At 46.6% G+C, this 21,150-nt stretch overlaps 1 protein-coding gene across 2 annotated transcripts in view; it reads right to left on the reverse strand.

Annotated features, from left to right (window-relative positions):
- CEP290 (centrosomal protein 290) overlaps window positions 1-21,150 on the reverse strand; it is a 227,368-nt gene that overhangs the window by 68,710 nt on the left and 137,508 nt on the right. For both annotated transcript variants that reach the window (XM_073651634.1, XM_073651633.1), the window contains exons 37-40: window positions 19,059-19,272; window positions 16,131-16,268; window positions 13,410-13,631; window positions 4,397-4,522 (exon numbers count right to left, since the gene is read on the reverse strand). In XM_073651634.1, coding sequence (XP_073507735.1) covers window positions 4,397-4,522; window positions 13,410-13,631; window positions 16,131-16,268; window positions 19,059-19,272 — 700 coding nt within the window. The remainder of the gene's footprint in view (window positions 1-4,396; window positions 4,523-13,409; window positions 13,632-16,130; window positions 16,269-19,058; window positions 19,273-21,150) is intronic.

The raw sequence follows: 21,150 nt of genomic DNA on the forward strand, positions 1-21,150 counted from the left end.
CTGCGGGACGGAGCTGAGCGGCGATGCAGCCGGGAGATGAGCGCCGCGAGGCGCTCATCTCCCGGCCGGCAACAGCAGAAGGAACCCGACCGCCGGACCCATCTGCAGGACGGAGATGCAGCCGGGAGATGAGCGGCGCGAGGCGCTCATCTCCCGGCCGGTATCAGCGGAAGGACCGCCGGCGCCGCTGACCTTCATGCGGAAGGGAGGACCGGCGCTGCGGGTCGGGATACTTCTGCTGCGAGCGCCCGCTATGTCCCGGGTTCTCGCAGCGTAAGTACCCGCACAGGCAGCGCCGCTCCCCGGTCCTCACCAAGACGATTCGATGATTGCTCGCGGTCTTCGGACCCGACCAATCACTGATCTTAGCGCAAAACTTAAACACCGCTGTGCTGATTGGTCGCCGACGCTGCCCGCGACCAATCACGGATTTGGGCGCCACATTTAAATATCGGCCGCGACCAATCAGCACAGCGGTGTTTAAATGTGGAGCCAAGATCGGTGATTGGTCGCGGCCGATATTTGATATTTAAATATTTGATATTTAAATTTGGCGCCCAAATCGGTGATTGGTCGCGGGCAGCGTCTGTGACCAATCAGCACAGTAGTGTTTAACTTTGGCCGCAAGATCAGTGATTGGTCGCGGGGGCCAAGTCCGCGACCAATCAACGATTTGTGCGGCACATTTAAATAGCGGCCGCGACCAATTGGACCCGCAGCGCCGCTCCCCGGTCCTCCCTTCATGCCCTAGCCGCATGGATGTCAGCGGCACTGCCTGTGCGGGTACTCCCGCTCCGAGAAACCGGGACATGAGCGGGCGCTCGGAGCAAAAGTATCCGGACCCGCAGCGTCGCTCCCCGGTCCTCCCTTCACACCCTAGCCGCTGATGTCCCCACAGTATCTGCACGGTGTTACAAAGGTCCGGACATTTGTGTTAAAAAACGCTGATTGGTCGCTGGCGCTGCCCGCGACCAATCACCGATTTTGGCGCCAAATTTAAATATCGGCCGCGACCAATCACCGATCTTGGCTCCACATTTAAACACCGCTGTACTGATTGGTCGCGGACGCTATTTAAATGTGCCGCCCAAATCGGTGATTGGTCGCACACAGCGTCGGTGACCAATCAGCACAGCGGTGTTTAACTTTAGCGCCAAGATCACTGATTGGTCGCGCTCTCCGCACGCGACCAATCAGTGAATCGTATTGGTGAGGAGAGAGGAGCGGAATCGTATTAGTGAGGACCAGGGAGCGAAGCTGCCTGTGCGGATACTTCAACTCCGAGAAGCCGGGACATGAGCGACTGCTCGCAGCAGAAGTATCCCGACCCGCAGCGCCGCTCCCCGGTCCTCCCTTCACACCCTAGTCGCTGATGTCCCCACAGTATCCGCATGGTGTTACAAAGGTCCTGACATTTGTGTTAAAAATCGCTGATTGGTCGCTGGCGCTGCCCGCGACCAATCACCGATTTTGGCGCCAAATTTAAATATCGGCCGCGACCAATCACCGATCTTGGCTCCACATTTAAACACCGCTGTACTGATTGGTCGCGGACGCTATTTAAATGTGCCGCCCAAATCGGTGATTGGTCGCTGGCGCTTCCCGCGACCAATCACCGATTTGGGCGCCAAATTCAAATATTGGCCGCGACCAATCAGCACAGCGGTGTTTAAATGTGGAGCCAAGATCGGTGATTGGTCGCGGCCGATATTTAAATTTGGCGCCCAAATCGGTGATTGGTCGCGGGCAGCGCCAGCGACCAATCAGCGATTTTTAACACAAATGTCCGGACCTTTGTAACACCATGCGGATACTGTGGGGACATCAGCGGCTAGGGTGTAAAGGGAGGACCGGGGAGCGGCGCTGCGGGTCGGGATACTTCTGCTGCGAGCAGTCGCTCATCTCTCTGCTTCTCGGAGTGGAAGTATCCGCACAGGCAGCGGCGCTCCCCGGTCCTCACTAATACGATTCCGCTCCCCGCTCCTCACCAATACGATTCGCTGATTGGTCGCGCTCTCCACACGAGACCAATCAGTGATCTTGGCGCTAAAGTTAAACACCGCTCTGCTGATTGATCGCGGCCGCTGCCCGCCACCAATCACCGATTTGGGCGCCACATTTAAATAGCGTCCGCGACCAATCACCGATCTTGCTGCGACATTTAAACGCTGCTGTGCTAATTGGTCGCGGAAGCCAGCCGCGACCAATCAGCGAGCTTGGCGCCAAATTTAAACAGCGCTCTGCTCATTGGTCGCGGACGCCAGACGAGTCCAATCAGCGAGCTTGGCGCCAAATTTAAACAGCGCTCTGCTCATTGGTCGCGGACGCCAGACGAGTCCAATCAGCGAGATTGGCGCCAAATTTAAACAACGCTCTGATTGATCGCGGTCGCTGGCCGAGATCAATCAGCAGTATTGGCGCAAAATTTAAACCCCACTCTGCTGATTAGTCGCGGCCGCCAGCCGCGAACAATCAGCGAGATTGGCGCCAAATTTAAACAACGCTCTGCTGATTGGTCGCGACCAATCAGCAGTATTGTCACCAAATTTAAACACCTCTTTGCTGATTGGTCGCGGTCGCGACTAATCAGCGATTTTGGTGCCAAATTTAAACACGCTCTCCATTCCTCACTAACACGGTTCGCTGATTGGTCGCGGCCGCCGCCAGCGACCTGTCAGCGATTTTGGCGCCAAATTTAAACACCGCTCTGCTGATTGGTCGCGGATGGCGGCCGCGACCAATCAGCGAGATTGGCGCCAAATTTAAACAACGCTCTGCTGATTGGTCGCGGTCGCCGGCCTCGACCAATCAGCAGAGCAATGCAGAGCGGGGTTTAAATTTGGCCCCAAAGTCGCTGATTAGTCGCGGCTGACGGCCGCGACCAATCAGCAGAGCGTTGTTTAAATTTTGCGCCAAAATCGCTGATTGGTCGCGGCCGGCGGCCTCGACCAACCAGCAGTATTGGCGCCAAATTTAAACACCGCTCTGCTGATTGGTCGTGACTAATCAGCGATTTTGGTGCCAAATTTAAACAAGCTCTCCAGTCCTCACTAACACGGTTCGCTGATTGGTCGCGGCCGCCGCCCGCGACCAATCACCAATATTGCCGCCAAATTTAAACACCGCTTTGCTGATTGGTCGCGGTTGCCGAACGCGACCAATCAGCGATTTTGGCGCAAAATTTAAACACCGCTCTGCTAATTGCGCCCGGTCGGCCGCATACCTATTCTAGAATACCCGATGCATTAGAATCGGGCCACCATCTAGTGGTTATATAATGTCCTTGTAGGGTTTGTCTCACCAGAGGCATTTATAGAAAAACACGAGATATGACATAAAATGTCTGATAGAGGTGGCACTGGCACCTATCTCCACAACAGTGATCCTTTATCCTGGCTTGCATTGGGCCACTAGTGCATTGGCACCTATCTCCATAACAGTGATCCTCCATCTTGGCTTGCATTGGACTAGTGCACTGGCACCTATCTCCGCAACAGTGATCCTCCATCCTGGCTAGCATTGGACCATTAGTGCACTGGCACCTATCTCCACAACAGTGATCCTTCAACCGGGCTAGCGTTGGACCATTAGTGAGTGTGGAGGGATGGCGGCACATGTGCCGGCTCTCTCCATTCATTGATATAATGGTATTTGCACTGCAGTAACTAGTATTTCTATAATGATTAGAGAGAGCTGGCACATGTGCAGCCACCTCTCCACTCACTAGCGCTTGGACACTGGCAAAGAAGGCAGATCATGGGACCCCCATTCTGAAGATATGGGCATATCCCAGACGTGGGACCCACATCCATCTTTTGGATATGCCATGAATGTCTCTAGTGAGACATTCCCAAGACTTCCCAAACCCTGTTCGTGAAAGCCAAACCTGCAGATGAGAAGGGCAGTCACACTAAAAAACCTCTCCATGTCACATGATGGACACTCACATGCACAGCTTCTTAGAGTCTGAGTACAGTACAGGTATCAGAGATGTGTCTTGTAATGGCTGCTGCACTTATGTGTTACATCACCAGGACAGATCTTACTTTTATTTGGTGAAACCAGAATACCCTTTTAAGAAACAGTCATATATTTAGACCCCTAGCACATTACAAAATATGCAACCTGCATTCAGAAACTATATTATCCTGTCCAACGCAATATCAGTAGGTTTGCCCTAGGAAATATGCAGTGCATAAATTGGTTTTATAATATGTAGATACAAATTGTAAACCCAATTTATGAACTACATATTTCCTCTCTCTCTATATGTATACGTGTATTTGTAGGTATGTATATATAGCTCTTCAGAGATGAGCGTTTACACGCCAGCCCGATTGGGCCGTACAACCTACAGCAGTCACTATATCTAGAGTAATAGACGTTGTGATCAAACCTTATCTTCCTGCGCAGGCTTTCGTTCAGCTTCTTCAGTCTTTTTCTCCAGCTCCACTTCTAGCCTTTTAACTTTCCTCTGAAGTTCATCTATCAGGCTCTGTTTACTTTCCAGATCTGACTTACTCTGAAAAATAGATATTCGGAATCCAGCTTTAATATCTGCATAATGAGAGAGCCTGAAAACCAAAATAGACTTGTTTGATGTCTCCCCGAGAATGGCTGTACATAAAACACAGCACGGGCTGGAACAGGTACTTTATGTAGGCAAAGGGCTGTTTATGCAACTGAATCAAAGAATATGCAGCTATTAAGAGTCAGCCATTTTATCCATAGGTAGAAAAGGATTCATTAATTGTCAGACACCACACTGGAACACTAAGATATGCTTTCTTTCTGAATGACTATTTCAATTACAGAAGTATAAAGCACTGTTGTTTGCTTAAAGGGAATCTGTCAGCAGGTTTTTGCTAGCTCATCTGAAAACAGCCGGATGTAGGCAAAGAGAAGCTGAATCCAACAATGTATCACTTAGATTACTGGGTGCAGCCGTTCTCACACAATCAGAGCTTTTAGATTTAGAATGAAGCAGAGCTGAGAGAGCTAGCCCCGCCCACACCAGGCTCTCCATAGACAAAGTCCATAGACAGTGAGGTACTGATCACAGGAGGGGGCATGTCAGAACAGGAGGCATGCAACCAACTAGTCACAGCAATGATAAGCTACTGGTGCTAAAACAATCATTGTAAGGAAACAAAACTTCACAGCTTGATAAGAGAGGCATCACTGAAATCTGTGTTATAACATCTACCTCATGCTGTCTTAATAGCAAAACCTGCTGACAGATCCCTTTTAAAGGGTTATTACCTTCTAAAAAGCAATGGCGAATGACTAAGATATTCCCTCACTTGATAATAATTAAGGATCTGATCTTTCGGTTCTGAGAATTAACAGGCCCCTTTCTATTTTTTCCCCAATACTTCAGTTGACACAATTTATTTAAATGGGTTCTACAGCAATTCAGTTCAGAACAAGTGGCCAGGGCACCACCACAGAGACAAAACACTTTACGATCACTGGGGGTCCCACAACCCTTATAATGAAGTGATAGCTTATCTCAGAAATAAGACCCCCTCTTAGAAAAATACCTACTTTTAGCTCAAAAATAACTTTGTGGGAACAGACAAAGCATCATGCTGCATCACAGAGAACTCTTTCTGGTGCAGATATTAGAAGGATCCCTTCACTAGGAACCAATGATTATCAGGTTCAGTGGATCCCTAGATCTATTTCAAGGATACGTAGTAAAGGGACTTTTAAATAAGTGTACATTAAAAATATAGGAAGTACACAAGATTTTATTATTTTTCTGGATTCTGAGTGCTCACATTGGGTGTCATCTGCGATTATCCCTTCTCCATCAAAACAATCTTTAAGAGTTAAAAGGGTAAATTGTATTATTTTAACCATAGAGCCTCTACTTAGATGACGGTCAGAGGTGAACCGATGTTTTATGAATAGATCACCACAAGTCAAATCCGTACGTGGTTGTGCTGCGAGGGGAACGCTGTCAAAACAGAACAATGTAGCTCTACACAAAGTGACAGAATGAAATGCTGCATTTGCTCTACAGAAAGCCTACCATCGCCAGTAACGTAAAACAGCTATGATCAGATGTGCTGCTTAGCTATAGGGGTCATAGCTGGATTGTTTATAGCACTATATATGAATGTCACTATGCATGCTAGGATGTTCTGCATCCCAATATCTTATTATGTCCATTTTTAGGGAATTTTAGAGGGTATTGACCAATTCAGACATGGGAATATATAGCATATCTTGCAACCTATGTTTACAAGTCTCCCAGCTTCTTGCTGGAGGGAGAAGTGAGGGATGGGGCCACTATTCTCCTGAACACTGGGCAGTTTGGACCAACGGCACTGAGCAACTGGCCCGATCTGTGCACTCTCCCATGCTGTAAGCAATGACAGCTTTACCTTTGCAGGATCGGAGGAACGCAGGGACAATGAAGCTGGCAGGATCCAGCGTTCTGACCAGCTTCAGAGCAGTACTTACATGTTGCATACAGCGCTCCTTAGTTAGGTGGCTGCACACCTCTGGTACAATGCAGTGGTGGCCGGTAACCAAGGCAATGAGCAGTAAATTATAAAATTATTACTATGTATTTTTAGAGCATCATTGATTCCATGGCGCTGTACATGAGAAGGGGTTATATACAAAATACAGATATCACTTACAGTAACAAATAAACAATGACAGACTGGTACAGAGGGGAGTCTACAGGACAAAATTACAAATCCATCCATCCTTGAAAACGGAGAGGATAATTCATTACAAATGTGCTTATCTTTACATGCACTTTGCAGTTTACATTTTGAGACAATCCTTTTAAATAAAACATTATTAGAGCCCAGAACATTCTCACCAGCTATTTTATGGGGCCAAAACAATCACTTATATTGTTGTTTTCAGAGAATCTGAGCAATCTTATTGTGGGCTTTAAACATAAAAATGAGCTTTCCAATATAGTTTTCCTACTGATTCTTCCCCATCCCCCCGCCGCTGGTCTCCTGTGCCCCCCACCCCTTTCTTGCCTTCCTTGGAGTGTGATAATTGACAAGCACAGTATTTGATGCTGGCAGGGAGAACACTATGCTGGAAACCAGCTGCAGGGGACAGGGCTGAATTGATAAAATAAGTATTTTGGACAGATTATTTTTAGGTTTCAATCTCTGAAAAATCACAGATTTATTTATCTAAACAATATACCATAAAATGCTATTTGTGAAAAAATTCCTCAAAAATCAAGCTCCATCTCAGACTATATGTCACATATATATTATTTAGCGCTTTTCATCTATGCAGTGTGGGAGATATATTGTGTTGTTGGTACCTGCTGGCTCCATCCTACTTTTATTCTAATTTGTGTGAATAGCTATGGTGGGGTATCTCATTATCAATGCCAGCAACTGATGTTTATTACCACCTCCGAATAATCTGATTATTACATAACTACAAATTACTTACAACAGGAGTCTCATGTTAAAGGGGTTGTCCACTACTTTTCACATTGATGCCCTGTCCAAAGGATAGGGCATCAATGTATGATCGGCCGGGGTCCAGCACTCCCCGCATGCAGCACCCCCACCGATCAGCTGTTATCGGTGCCGGCGGTGGTGGCCGCCGGCCGGAAGTCCTTACCTGCGGTGCTTGGCCGTCCATCTGTAGTGGCCGCAGCGGGGTACTACACATCCACCTCCCATTCAATTGAATGGGAGGCGGATGTGCAGTAACAAGAGCCGGCCACTACAACTTGACGGCCAAGCACTGCAGACAACGACTTCCGGCCGGCGGCCACCACCGCCGGCACCGATAACAGCTGATCGGCGTTGAGTGCGGGACCCCGGCCGATCATACATTGATGCCCTATCCTACAGATAGGGCATCAATGTGAAAAGTAGTGGACAACTCCTTTAACATGAGACTTGTCAAAAGTCAAAATTAGTCATCAATGACAAAAGTAGGGGACAACTCCTTTAAGGAACTAACATTTGGAGAATAAAAGAAATGTTGTCACCATAAAGTGAAATAGTTTTAAAATATTTTGTGAGAAAAAGGTTTTTGGCATTTTGTCTTTTCATGTATAATAAAAGTATAAAATGCCTCAGTTTTTACATTATTGTTGGTCGGCAAGGTAGGTTCTACTCCAGGTTTTCCAGGGGTGAAACTTCACTTTAAAATACCTTGAAGAAATGCAGAGGAGTGTGAAGCCACATATCTGTAGTCTCTTCCCAATATATATTCATTAAAAAAGCATTTAAAGGGGTATGGTTGATAACTTCTAAATTTGTGGGCGTCCAACTGTTAGGATCCCCACGTATCAATCATAAAAGTGAGTTAGAATTGAGAGGCAGTGCGCAAGCTCGACCACCGTTACATTCATTTTCTATGAGACTGCTTAATACAGTGCTTCAGCAGTCCCATAGAGAATGAATGGAACGGCAGTCCAGCATGTGCACGGAGCTCAAAGTGCACCGCTCTGGCAATCGGTGGCTGTCTCAGAATTCGGACCCCTACTAATCTAAAAGTCATCTCCTATCCCATGGATAGGTGATAAAGAAGTATTCCTGTTGCATGATGTTAGGTGACTGCTGCTTCTGAAAATTACAGCTGCTTGCCATGAGACCTGTCTAATGAAAAGTAGTTATCCCACATCGTCGGCCCCTTTAAGTGCATCTTTTATTACACAACATGTAGATTTATATTACTCACTTATATAGCGCCATTAATTCCACAGCACTTTACAGACATTATCGGCACTGTGCCCATTGGGGCTCACAATCTACATTCCCCATCAGTATGTCTTTGGAGTGTGGGAGGAAACCGGAGAACCCGGAGGAAACCCACGCAAACACGGGGAGAACATACAAACTCCTTGCAGATGTTGTCCTTGGTGGGATTTGAATCCAGGACCCCAGTGCTAACCACTGAGCCACCGCGCTGCCTTACCACTAGGCAAAAGCTTAACAGTAGATTGTAAATAAGAGACAAAGATTGCAAATATCCATTACTAGTTGCAACTGGTGAATGCAGAAACCCAGCAAGGTTCAATTGCTACCAACTCTGATCACAAACTTTTCAACTAGTAGGTGTCACTGTGACCACATTCTTGACCAGTAGCGGCAACATCTAATGTCGCACAACTACAAGTCATCATATGAACCTAAACAACCTAAACTAAAACACAAAATGTTTAGATAATCTGTTTTGTTTAATGAGATGATACAACTGAAGTCTCTAGTCAAGAAAAACATTTTTCTATTTCTCACTTCATAAATATAAAATATCTAAAGGGGTTGTCCAGAACTGAACTATTAATGGCTTACCTGCCGCTCCCTGGTACTGCAGCTCATCTCCCATTCACCTCAATAGAAGCTGAGCTACAGTAGCAGAGAACGGCCACTAACAGTGCATGGAGCTGCGTTGTATTTACTCCGGAGGTTTCAGGAGGTGCAAACAGCTGATCGGTGGATGTGTTATGGGACCGGCTGATGGGTGGATGTGTTATGGGACCGGCTGATGGGTGGATGTGTTATGGGACCAGCTGATGGGTGGATGTGTTATGGGACCAGCTGATGGGTGGGTGTGTTATGGGACCAGCTGATGGGTGGATGTGTTATGGGAACGGCTGATGGGTGGATGTGTTATGGGACCAGCTGATGGGTGGATGTGTTATGGGACCAGCTGATGGGTGGGTGTGTTATGGGACCGGCTGATGGGTGGGTGTGTTATGGGACCGGCTGATGGGTGGATGTGTTATGGGACCGGCTGATGGGTGGATGTGTTATGGGACCAGCTGATGGGTGGGTGTGTTGTGGGACCAGCTGATGGGTGGGTGTGTTGTGGGACCAGCTGATGGGTGGGTGTGTTGTGGGACCGGCTGATGGGTGGGTGTGTTATGGGACCAGCTGATGGGTGGATGTGTTATGGGACCAGCTGATGGGTGGGTGTGTTGTGGGACCAGCTGATGGGTGGGTGTGTTATGGGACCGGCTGATGGGTGGATGTGTTATGGGACCGGCTGATGGGTGGATGTGTTATGGGACCAGCTGATGGGTGGGTGTGTTGTGGGACCGGCTGATGGGTGGGTGTGTTGTGGGACCAGCTGATGGGTGGGTGTGTTGTGGGACCGGCTGATGGGTGGGTGTGTTATGGGACCAGCTGATGGGTGGATGTGTTATGGGACCAGCTGATGGGTGGGTGTGTTGTGGGACCAGCTGATGGGTGGATGTGTTATGGGACCGGCTGATGGGTGGATGTGTTATGGGACCAGCTGATGGGTGGGTGTGTTGTGGGACCAGCTGATGGGTGGATGTGTTATGGGACCGGCTGATGGGTGGATGTGTTATGGGACCGGCTGATGGGTGGATGTGTTATGGGACCGGCTGATGGGTGGATGTGTTATGGGACCAGCTGATGGGTGGATGTGTTATGGGACCAGCTGATGGGTGGATGTGTTATGGGACCAGCTGATGGGTGGATGTGTTATGGGACCAGCTGATGGGTGGGTGTGTTGTGGGACCGGCTGATGGGTGGGTGTGTTATGGGAGAGGCTGATGGGTGGATGTGTTATGGGACCGGCTGATGGGTGGATGTGTTATGGGACCGGCTGATGGGTGGATGTGTTATGGGACCGGCTGATGGGTGGGTGTGTTGTGGGACCGGCTGATGGGTGGGTGTGTTGTGGGACCGGCTGATGGGTGGGTGTGTTGTGGGACCGGCTGATGGGTGGGTGTGTTGTGGGACCGGCTGATGGGTGGGTGTGTTATGGGACCGGCTGATGGGTGGATGTGTTATGGGACCAGCTGATGGGTGGATGTGTTATGGGACCAGCTGATGGGTGGGTGTGTTGTGGGACCGGCTGATGGGTGGGTGTGTTATGGGACCGGCTGATGGGTGGATGTGTTATGGGACCGGCTGATGGGTGGATGTGTTATGGGACCGGCTGATGGGTGGATGTGTTATGGGACCAGCTGATGGGTGGGTGTGTTGTGGGACCGGCTGATGGGTGGGTGTGTTGTGGGACCAGCTGATGGGTGGGTGTGTTGTGGGACCGGCTGATGGGTGGGTGTGTTATGGGACCAGCTGATGGGTGGATGTGTTATGGGACCAGCTGATGGGTGGGTGTGTTGTGGGACCAGCTGATGGGTGGGTGTGTTGTGGGACCGGCTGATGGGTGGGTGTGTTGTGGGACCGGCTGATGGGTGGGTGTGTTGTGGGACCGGCTGATGGGTGGGTGTGTTATGGGACCAGCTGATGGGTGGATGTGTTATGGGACCAGCTGATGGGTGGGTGTGTTGTGGGACCAGCTGATGGGTGGGTGTGTTATGGGACCGGCTGATGGGTGGATGTGTTATGGGACCGGCTGATGGGTGGATGTGTTATGGGACCAGCTGATGGGTGGGTGTGTTGTGGGACCGGCTGATGGGTGGGTGTGTTGTGGGACCAGCTGATGGGTGGGTGTGTTGTGGGACCGGCTGATGGGTGGGTGTGTTATGGGACCAGCTGATGGGTGGATGTGTTATGGGACCAGCTGATGGGTGGGTGTGTTGTGGGACCAGCTGATGGGTGGATGTGTTATGGGACCGGCTGATGGGTGGATGTGTTATGGGACCAGCTGATGGGTGGGTGTGTTGTGGGACCAGCTGATGGGTGGATGTGTTATGGGACCGGCTGATGGGTGGATGTGTTATGGGACCGGCTGATGGGTGGATGTGTTATGGGACCGGCTGATGGGTGGATGTGTTATGGGACCAGCTGATGGGTGGATGTGTTATGGGACCAGCTGATGGGTGGATGTGTTATGGGACCAGCTGATGGGTGGATGTGTTATGGGACCAGCTGATGGGTGGGTGTGTTGTGGGACCGGCTGATGGGTGGGTGTGTTATGGGAGAGGCTGGTGGGTGGATGTGTTATGGGACCGGCTGATGGGTGGATGTGTTATGGGACCGGCTGATGGGTGGATGTGTTATGGGACCAGCTGATGGGTGGGTGTGTTGTGGGACCGGCTGATGGGTGGGTGTGTTGTGGGACCAGCTGATGGGCGGGTGTGTTGTGGGACAGGCTGATGGGTGGATGTGTTATGGGACCAGCTGATGGGTGGGTGTGTTATGGGACCGGCTGATGGGTGGATGTGTTATGGGACCGGCTGATGGGTGGATGTGTTATGGGACCAGCTGATGGGTGGGTGTGTTGTGGGACCGGCTGATGGGTGGGTGTGTTGTGGGACCAGCTGATGGGTGGGTGTGTTGTGGGACCGGCTGATGGGTGGATGTGTTATGGGACCAGCTGATGGGTGGGTGTGTTGTGGGACCAGCTGATGGGTGGATGTGTTATGGGACCGGCTGATGGGTGGGTGTGTTGTGGGACCAGCTGATGGGTGGGTGTGTTGTGGGACCAGCTGATGGGTGGGTGTGTTGTGGGACCAGCTGATGGGTGGATGTGTTGTGGGACCAGCTGATTGGTGGGTGTGTTATAGGACCAGCTGATGGGTGGGTGTGTTATGGGACCGGCTGATGGGTGGATGTGTTGTGGGACCGGCTGATGGGTGGATGTGTTATGGGACCAGCTGATGGGTGGGTGTGTTGTGGGACCAGCTGATGGGTGGATGTGTTATGGGACCGGCTGATGGGTGGATGTGTTGTGGGACCAGCTGATGGGTGGGTGTGTTGTGGGACCAGCTGATGGGTGGGTGTGTTGTGGGACCAGCTGATGGGTGGATGTGTTATGGGACCGGCTGATGGGTGGGTGTGTTGTGGGACCAGCTGACGGGTGGATGTGTTATGGGACCGGCTGATGGGTGGGTGTGTTGTGGGACCAGCTGATGGGTGGGTGTGTTGTGGGACCAGCTGATGGGTGGATGTGTTGTGGGACCAGCTGATTGGTGGGTGTGTTATAGGACCAGCTGATGGGTGGATGTGTTATGGGACCAGCTGATGGGTGGATGTGTTGTGGGACCGGCTGATTGGTGGGCGTGTTGTGGGACCAGCTGATCGGTGGGCGTGTTAGAATATCGGGACAAGCCCTTTAGCTGATCGGTGGGTGTGTTGAGGGACCTACTGATCGGTGGGTGTGTTGGGACATCGGGACAAGCCCTTTAGCTGATTGGTGGGTGTGTTGTGGCACCAGCTGATCGGTGGGTGTGTTGTCGGACCAGCTGATTGGTGGATGTGTTGGGACATCGGGACAAGCCCTTTAGTGTTTTATTATTTTTCATTAATGCAATTTGCCCTTTCTTTCTTTCAGGGGTTGTCCAGGCTTATGATATATGAGCATCTGTGAATAAAGTAATGAAAAGACAATGTAATATTTGGCAAACTTTGTTAGCAATCCTAAAGATGGCAGACTTGGCTCTAACCGCTTGTGTAAGCAACTCCTCTTCATAGGAGCACAGTATTCTCTATTGTCAGGAAGACCAGCAATATTCCTTTTACCTGTGCACTGCTCACGAGTCGCTTCAGCCTTTTTTTCAACTCCTCATTTTCCCTATCCACTTCATCTTTTTCCTTCTGAAGCTTATTAATGATTTTCTGCTTTCCTCGCATCTCCTGGTTTAGGCTTTCAAGGTCTTCCGTGAGGTTATTCTCCCTTGCCTTGCTACTTTTCAGGGTCTCTTTAAGCTTTAGTAGTTGCTCATGTAAATCTTCGATTCGTGCCTGTAACGATAATATCATGTTTCTTCACAATTAAATTTGCCTACTTAAAATACCACTAAGGAATTAAGTTCTGGATTAAAACTCTGTAATCAGCTTTTAAGTTAAGAAAGGATAATGTAACAATTTTCATTTGCAACCAACCCGTGCACCATGGGACATCATTTGCAAGTAGACGCCTAATGAGAGAATTTGCTTCAAATGAATTATTTAACTCTTGTACCCACGAAAGGAATATCAATAAAACAAGCCAGACAACAGAGGTTACCGAAATGTTTTCTGTGTTAACTCACCTCAGTCTACCTTATTGACTCAGCGATCAATACAATGTCAGATAGCAAAAGCATGTAAAAATGCAATGTCGTTTTATTACATAATTGCCTAAACTGTCAATAGCAAAAAGGATTTGTGCTATGAATACACAATTTGTTAGAGAGATGGGATAATCTAACAATTGGGACTGTAAATTTACATGGAAACACATGAAAAGGGATCAATGGCGGATGGACTAGTTTCTTACCCTTCCTGATATGGGGCTCTATGACAATCAGAAAACATCAGCAACGCATGTCTACCAAGTATGCAAGTATCTCCGCTCTCAATCCGCCGCTACTGAGCCACAAGTGATTGTGCAGTGGAGTATTGCATCTACTGGCTTTATATGTGTTAAGATACATATACTCTACTACATCTTTGTATACAGCATACACCTGTTTACACTAATACTACGCACCACTTTCTGATTACAATAGTGGATCTCGCAGCTAGTCTTCAGTGTAGAAATTGCAGCAACTACAACAGTGCCATCTGCAGGCTTGCACAGGTAATGCATCACATAAATACACACACACTTATACACAATTACCAGGTAGTTTTTTGTGCATGTCATAAAATTAATAAAAAAAAAACAAACAACAAATAAAAACCTACTACTAACAAATCTTAATTTGCAAGTGCTAGGATAATCTTTGTAATGTCCCATCGATTAGCATCAACATTCCTTGTGCATTTACTGCAGAAATAATGCTGAACTGTAATCACAGTCACCCTTAAAATGATTAGTTATTCTTAAAATGTACACATTTAATATACAAACACTCCTCAACACTGAAATTGCAGCATTAAGAAGGAACAGTCATGGAGTGCTGGAAATCACAGGATGAATAGACCGGATAGGCATGTGATGGCACAATGTAAATAGAATTTTCAAAACATGTCGACTTATTCAGTATCTAGAATGAGCGCCAGCAGAAATACATGCACTTACACGCCTTGGCTGCCATCAATGACGTTATTAATGGTTGTCTGAGGAATGTTCTGCCACGCTGAATGCACTTAGGCACATAAATCATCAAGATCCGCTGCTGGCAGCTCCCAGATGTGCTCAATAGTAGACAAGTCTGGAGACGTTGCAGGCCATGGTAGCACGTTTTTACCATGCAGGCTGTTCACAGTGCGCAACACATGGCCTGGCACTGCTGTGTTGAAAACCAACTCCTGGGACACTCATGAGAAATGACCATAACCCTGGTTCTACGACCTTAACAGTGTAACACCAAACTGTAAGTGTACCTGGAATGAAGATTTGAGGAGTCCGGTTAATGTACCTCACACCATAATCCAGTGAATAGGAACAGTGAAGGCATTATCATGGCATTGCCCATGTGGTCTCCAGATTGAGACTGGAGGCTGGAATGGAGGTCTATCTTCTTCAGTGATGATTCCTGCTTTTGTCTTGGATGCAAGGAGAGCAGAGCTGGAGATTGGTCTGGGGACCACATCGGCAATTCCAAGAAGATGCCTTCATGAGGGAACATCACACTGGTCCTACTCCCAGGATTATGGTGTACGGTGGCATAATGTACAATAGCCAGACCCTTCTAGTATTTATTTCAGGTACACTAACAGCTCGGCGTTACATTGATTTGGATGTTGCATCAGCAGTCTGGCCATTTTTCCAGTTTCCCAGGAGCCATTTTTCAACACGACAACGCCAGGCTGCATGTTGCTTGTGCTCCTGTGAGCAGCCTGCATGGTCTAAACATGCTACCAAGTCCTGAATGTGCTATCATGACCCACAGCATCTCCAGACTTGTCTCCCATCAAGCATATGTGAGACATCATTAGTTGGCTGTTTCAAAGGAAGCCACCAGCAGTGGATCTTGATGATTTGCCCCAGTGCATTCAGTGTGGCAGAACATTCCTCAGACAACCATTAATGACTTCATTGATAGCACGCCAAGGCATGTACTGTAAGTGCGTGTATTTCTGCATTCAATTAATAGAGACGTTTTGAAAAATTGGCTTCCATTTATTAATCATTTGGATATCATTAACATGTCTATCCATTCTGTAATTTCCATAATCCCATGACTTTTCCTTTTTGGTGTTGCAATTTCAAGGTTGAGGAGTGATAGACACACACATCAGAATTGTGTAATTTATATTGCAACGCTACTCTAGTATGAGAAAAAACCCTGACGTTAAATGTCACATTCTCACCTTTAAATCTTTGGTCTGTCTATCAACAATCTGCTGAATGTTTAAATTCTCCTCCTTTTGAGCTGCTGCAGAAATAATCTGCTGTTCGGCATGAGCGGTCATTTCTGCCCTTAGAGCCAGCAGAGCTTTACTTAAAGCCTGAGAAAAAACAATGAGGAACATTTCAAAAAATATTCTTCAGCTTCTGCAGAGATTTCATTTTTAACATAGAACGATTGGGTGTATATATAAGTATATATAGTATATATAAGTGTAGCTCACTGAATATATATGCAAAACAGCCCAAACTTTATTCATTTCATACGCAACACAAAGAGGGTTGTATATATAGACCCTATAAATGCACCCTGGTCTGTGACGCTGCCCTACCCGTAGGACTAGTGTCATCACTGCCATGTTATTTTGCACTTTACTGAATAATTTCACACGATGTTGCATTTTTGGGTCTTGTTCATATGGACACTACATTATTATTTTCTATATGATATTTATTATTACATCTTGAACCATGTATTAGGATGGAGGGCCATGGTATTATATAGAGCATTTGTATGCCTTTTAAAGTGTATGCTACTTTTATGTTGTGTATGCACTTAATAAAATGTGATTTATTTTGTATATATCTTGAGTGTGCACTGCTGATATGTACAGCTCTCCGTTTTGTGGCATTCATCTGACTTTAGCTGTATGAGCAGGTAGCTCCGACTGTGGAGGGTACGTGGTGCCCACCATTACATATAAATACATACTGTGACAGGGTCACTGGTGTTATATGTGAGGGGAAGTATGTTTCACTACGGCTGCTAGCCTGTGTGAAATGAACCTACAATTTTTCCCCAGCATGTTATATGTTGGGGGTGTAATCACCATTGTGAAGGTAGTGGTTTTGTGTGAATGGCATAGAGATTTGGTGGGAAGTCATTCACCTTACCTCCCCTCAGGGTGTGGCTGAGCAAGGTTAAATGCTCAGGCCCATTTTTTTTTTTTCATGGTGTGATCTGGAGAGTGAAGACTCCAGGCTGTGTGTGGAAGCTAGAGTGCTCCACAAAAGAACTTCACCTGAGCGGTTTGGGATACCGAGAGCGGGCAGAACCCTGCTCACTTATGGACTGTACTATACTTTATATTTTTGCTTTGCCGTTACGCCAGAAAGGCCATGTTTATTTTGCTGACTCTGCAGTGCTTATGCCTCTACAATAAACCTGCAGAGGAAACCGTGTCCTGAGTCTACTTCTTGGAGCAGCCGAGTGAGGTGTCTTACCACAATACGTTAGTTTGCTGCGTAAAGTGTTTTTAAATGGCTCCTGCAGACGAGCGCATGAGAAATCGTGCGTTTCATCCAAAAAACTTGGACGAATCTTTTAGAATTTTCATTCGTGTGTCTGTTGCGATGTTCATATATGATCCATATAGCCTAAAAAATATACATGATCAAATACAGTTTCTTAGGTTTATAATAGAAATGTATCCGTAAAAATTGGATGTTCCGTGTGGGATTCAATTTTTTTTTACACACTCAGACTTGAATGGACGAGTCTCATCTACGAATCGGAAGAAACTAGTGCGATTTTTTTCTTACGGACGGTCAGACCGAGGAAAAGATCTTTCATTTGACCATGAATCACATGGGGGAGTGTTCTGTCCGTGTGCTGTCTGATATATACGCTCGTCTGCATGAGTCCTAAGAATGAGTTAACGAGCTCAGCCACATGCGGGCGCCGCAACACTGGTGGGAGCTGCAATGATGTGGTTTTACAGCAGTTTTGTGGGTAAAATTGTGCAGTGATTACCAATTAGTTCTAATTGGGGGTAAAATAATTAGCGCCTACTATGTGTAACAATAACTCTAAAATCACAAACCTCAATTATCACCATCTAGTGAATCTCTATCAATTCCACATCTGTGTTTAGAACCTTGAAGAAAAATTTCATAATTTTTTGGAATGCTGCAAGGAGATTTTTATTGCCATTTTTTTTTTTAGTTCACCAATATGATAGTTTTTTTTCAAATTGTAGTCAATATACCATTATTTTTCAGCTCTTAAAGGGAATCTGTCACTAAGGATTTTGCTACCCCATTTGGGAGCAGCATGATGTAGGGGCAGAGACCCTGATTCCAGCGATCACAGTTTGATCTGCTGCAGATGTACTCTGAATGCTGAAATCTGTATGATCCCGCCCACAGCACTGATTGGCAGCTTCCTGTGTACACTGCGCATAGGCAGAAAGCTGCCAATCAATGGTGGTGGTGGGGTTATACAGAGCTCATGAATATGGAGAGCTCCATGGAAGTAAGTTAACTAGTCCTCCTGTTGATAAAACCATGATTATATAAAAAACTACACTAAGCAGCCCAGTTAGTGACACATTGCTGGAATCAGGGTCTCTATCTCTACATTATGATGCTCTCATATTCCAGAGTACGGCAACTCAGCTAATATTCAAGTTAATAGGAGCTGAGCAGCAGTACCCTAGAGCGGCCACTACACAACGTATGGAGATGTGCTGTTCCGGGTGCAAACACCATTTACATTCACCAGAACTGATAGATACTGATTATTGGGATGCACGAAATGGACCCCCAATGTTTTGATAACGATGACCCATCCTGAAGATAGGTCTTCAATAAGTCAGTCTTGGACAACTTCTTTAAGTAGGAAAATGGGAACAAACAGGACAAACTACACTTATTTTGATATTCTTTTCCAAGTCAGTATGTTCAATCAATATGATTTATCCCAAAACTTAATCCCCTTTCTTTTTCCTGTGCATAGCTATCCCAAATACATGAACATGAAGGATATGAATATACAGCAAGGTATAACATCTCATCCTTGATGTGCACAGGTTTTATTCAGTATACATTTAAGGGATATTTTCCCATTAAAGAATTTATCTTTTTGATATAAAAAGTATTAGACACAATACCTTTTGCTGCTTTTCCTTGTGGGTTACTTGGCCTTTCAGTCGTTCAACTAGATTTTTCATAGTTGCAGTAGGAGCCCTGGTGTTTGCCTCTTTCTGCACTTCAAGTTCAGCATTAAGATAATTTCTTTCCGTTTCCATCTCAGAGAGGCGAACCCTCAGCTCTTCAGCTTCACTCTTATGTCTCTTCACTTCTAACATAGAGTTCTCTTCAAGCCTAAGTCAAATCAAAGAAATCAGCTCAGAGTATGGCCGTCCCCTGAATACTCCAGCCACCACAACATGACAATCCTCTCCAGGCAAATTAGAAGGGCAAACCATTACTACCATCACTACATATTCTCATGGACTGAATACAACAGTCTGGTTTATCTAAGCAGGACTTATTGATTGCATAAGAAAAATTAAATGGGTTATCCAGGACTATTTTTTTTTTATTACTATTGGTTGCCAACTATCTACCTGTTGTGCCCGGTGTTGATCTCTGCAGGCACAGATCGGTCACACACCGCTCTTGCCAGCAATTCAGCGGCTTCCAATGATGTCAAGTCAACAGAGCAGCGGCTTCTCTTCCGCTATGCTCTGTTGAAAGGGCATGACTGCCGACGCCATTCTGATTGAAAGCTGGCTCCCCACTGCGTAACTGCGGGAAGCCGGCTGTCACTTAGCATGATGTCGGAAGTCACACCCTGTCCGTAAGCAGTCCAGAAGAAGAGCAGCTCAATCGCCGACAGGAATGGTGGGTGACCGCACTGAGTCTGCGCCGATTAAAAAAGGCAGTTGTCTGTTACCAACTACCTGCCTGTTAGTTTTTGGGCCCATAGCAAAAATACATAAAATAGTCCTGCCAACTAACATCCCCACAACATGATGCTGCCACCACCATGTTTTACTGTAGAGATGGTGTTGTTGGGGTGATGAGCTGTGTTGGTTTAACATTTACCTTGGTGGCCAAAAAGTTAAATTTTAATCTCATCTGAACACAGCACCTTCCTCCATACATTTGGGGAGTCTCCCTCTTATCTTTTGGCAAACTCAAAATGAGCCTTACAATTTTTGTGTGTAAGTAAAGGCTTTTTTTTCTGCCCACTCTTCCATAAAGACCACCTCTATGGAGTCTATGGATTTTCGTGGTTGTATGTACAGATACTCCAGTCTCTGTTTGAGAACTCTGCAGCTCCTTCAGTGTTACCTTTGGTCTCGGTTCTGCCTCTCTTATTAATGTCCTTCTTTCCTGAGCGGAGAGTTTGGGTGGGTGTCCCTCTCTTGGTAGGTTTGTTGTGGTACCATGTGGTTCCATTTGATGGTACTCCAAGGAATCATCAGAGATTGGGATATTTTTTTTTTATTTTTATTTTAGAACCCAACCCTGACTTGTACTTCTCAACAACTTTGTCCCTGACTTGTTTGGAGATCTCCTTGGTTTTCATGGTGTTGTTTGGTTAGTGGTACCTCTTGCTTAATGGTGTTGCAGCCTCTGTGGCCTTTCAGAAAAGGTGTGTATATACTGACAGATCATGTGACACTTAGATTGCACACAGGTCACATGTTTAGTGAAAGGACTTCCTTTCACTAAGCATGTGACGACTTATGAATGTAATTGCGTGCAACTGAAATTTTTAGGGACTTCATAGAAAAAGGGGTGAATACATATGCACATGCCAATTTTTAGTTATTTGATCCCAGTAATGTAATTTCTGCCTATATTTTTCTCACTTCACCAACTTAGACTATTTAGTGCTGATGCATCACACACAAATAGGATTATAAAAATATATAAACACAGGTTGTAATGTAACAAAAGAAGTAAAAAGCTAAGGGGGTGAATACTTTCACAAGCCACAGTACATTTATATACGCATTTTCAGTTGTTTTTTATTTTCCCCAGAAGTCACATGATCTCTTGACAATCCTCTATATGAATTTAAAAAAAATGGATGCAAGCAGATGCAATGTATTAGTGTTAGAAATATGGACATACTTTGTTTAAAGGGGTTGCCCAGCCTTAGGCTACAAGTCTGCAGTCAATTTCTGTGATTGCAGACTTATGAATCCTCACATTGCATGCGCTGCCTGCTGTAAGGAGTCTCCGGTG

The sequence above is a fragment of the Phyllobates terribilis genome, unplaced genomic scaffold (genome assembly GCF_046119375.1).
Source record: "Phyllobates terribilis strain yellow unplaced genomic scaffold, ASM4611937v1 Scaffold_11__3_contigs__length_659146591, whole genome shotgun sequence".
In the NCBI taxonomy this organism is placed as follows: domain Eukaryota; kingdom Metazoa; phylum Chordata; class Amphibia; order Anura; family Dendrobatidae; genus Phyllobates; species Phyllobates terribilis.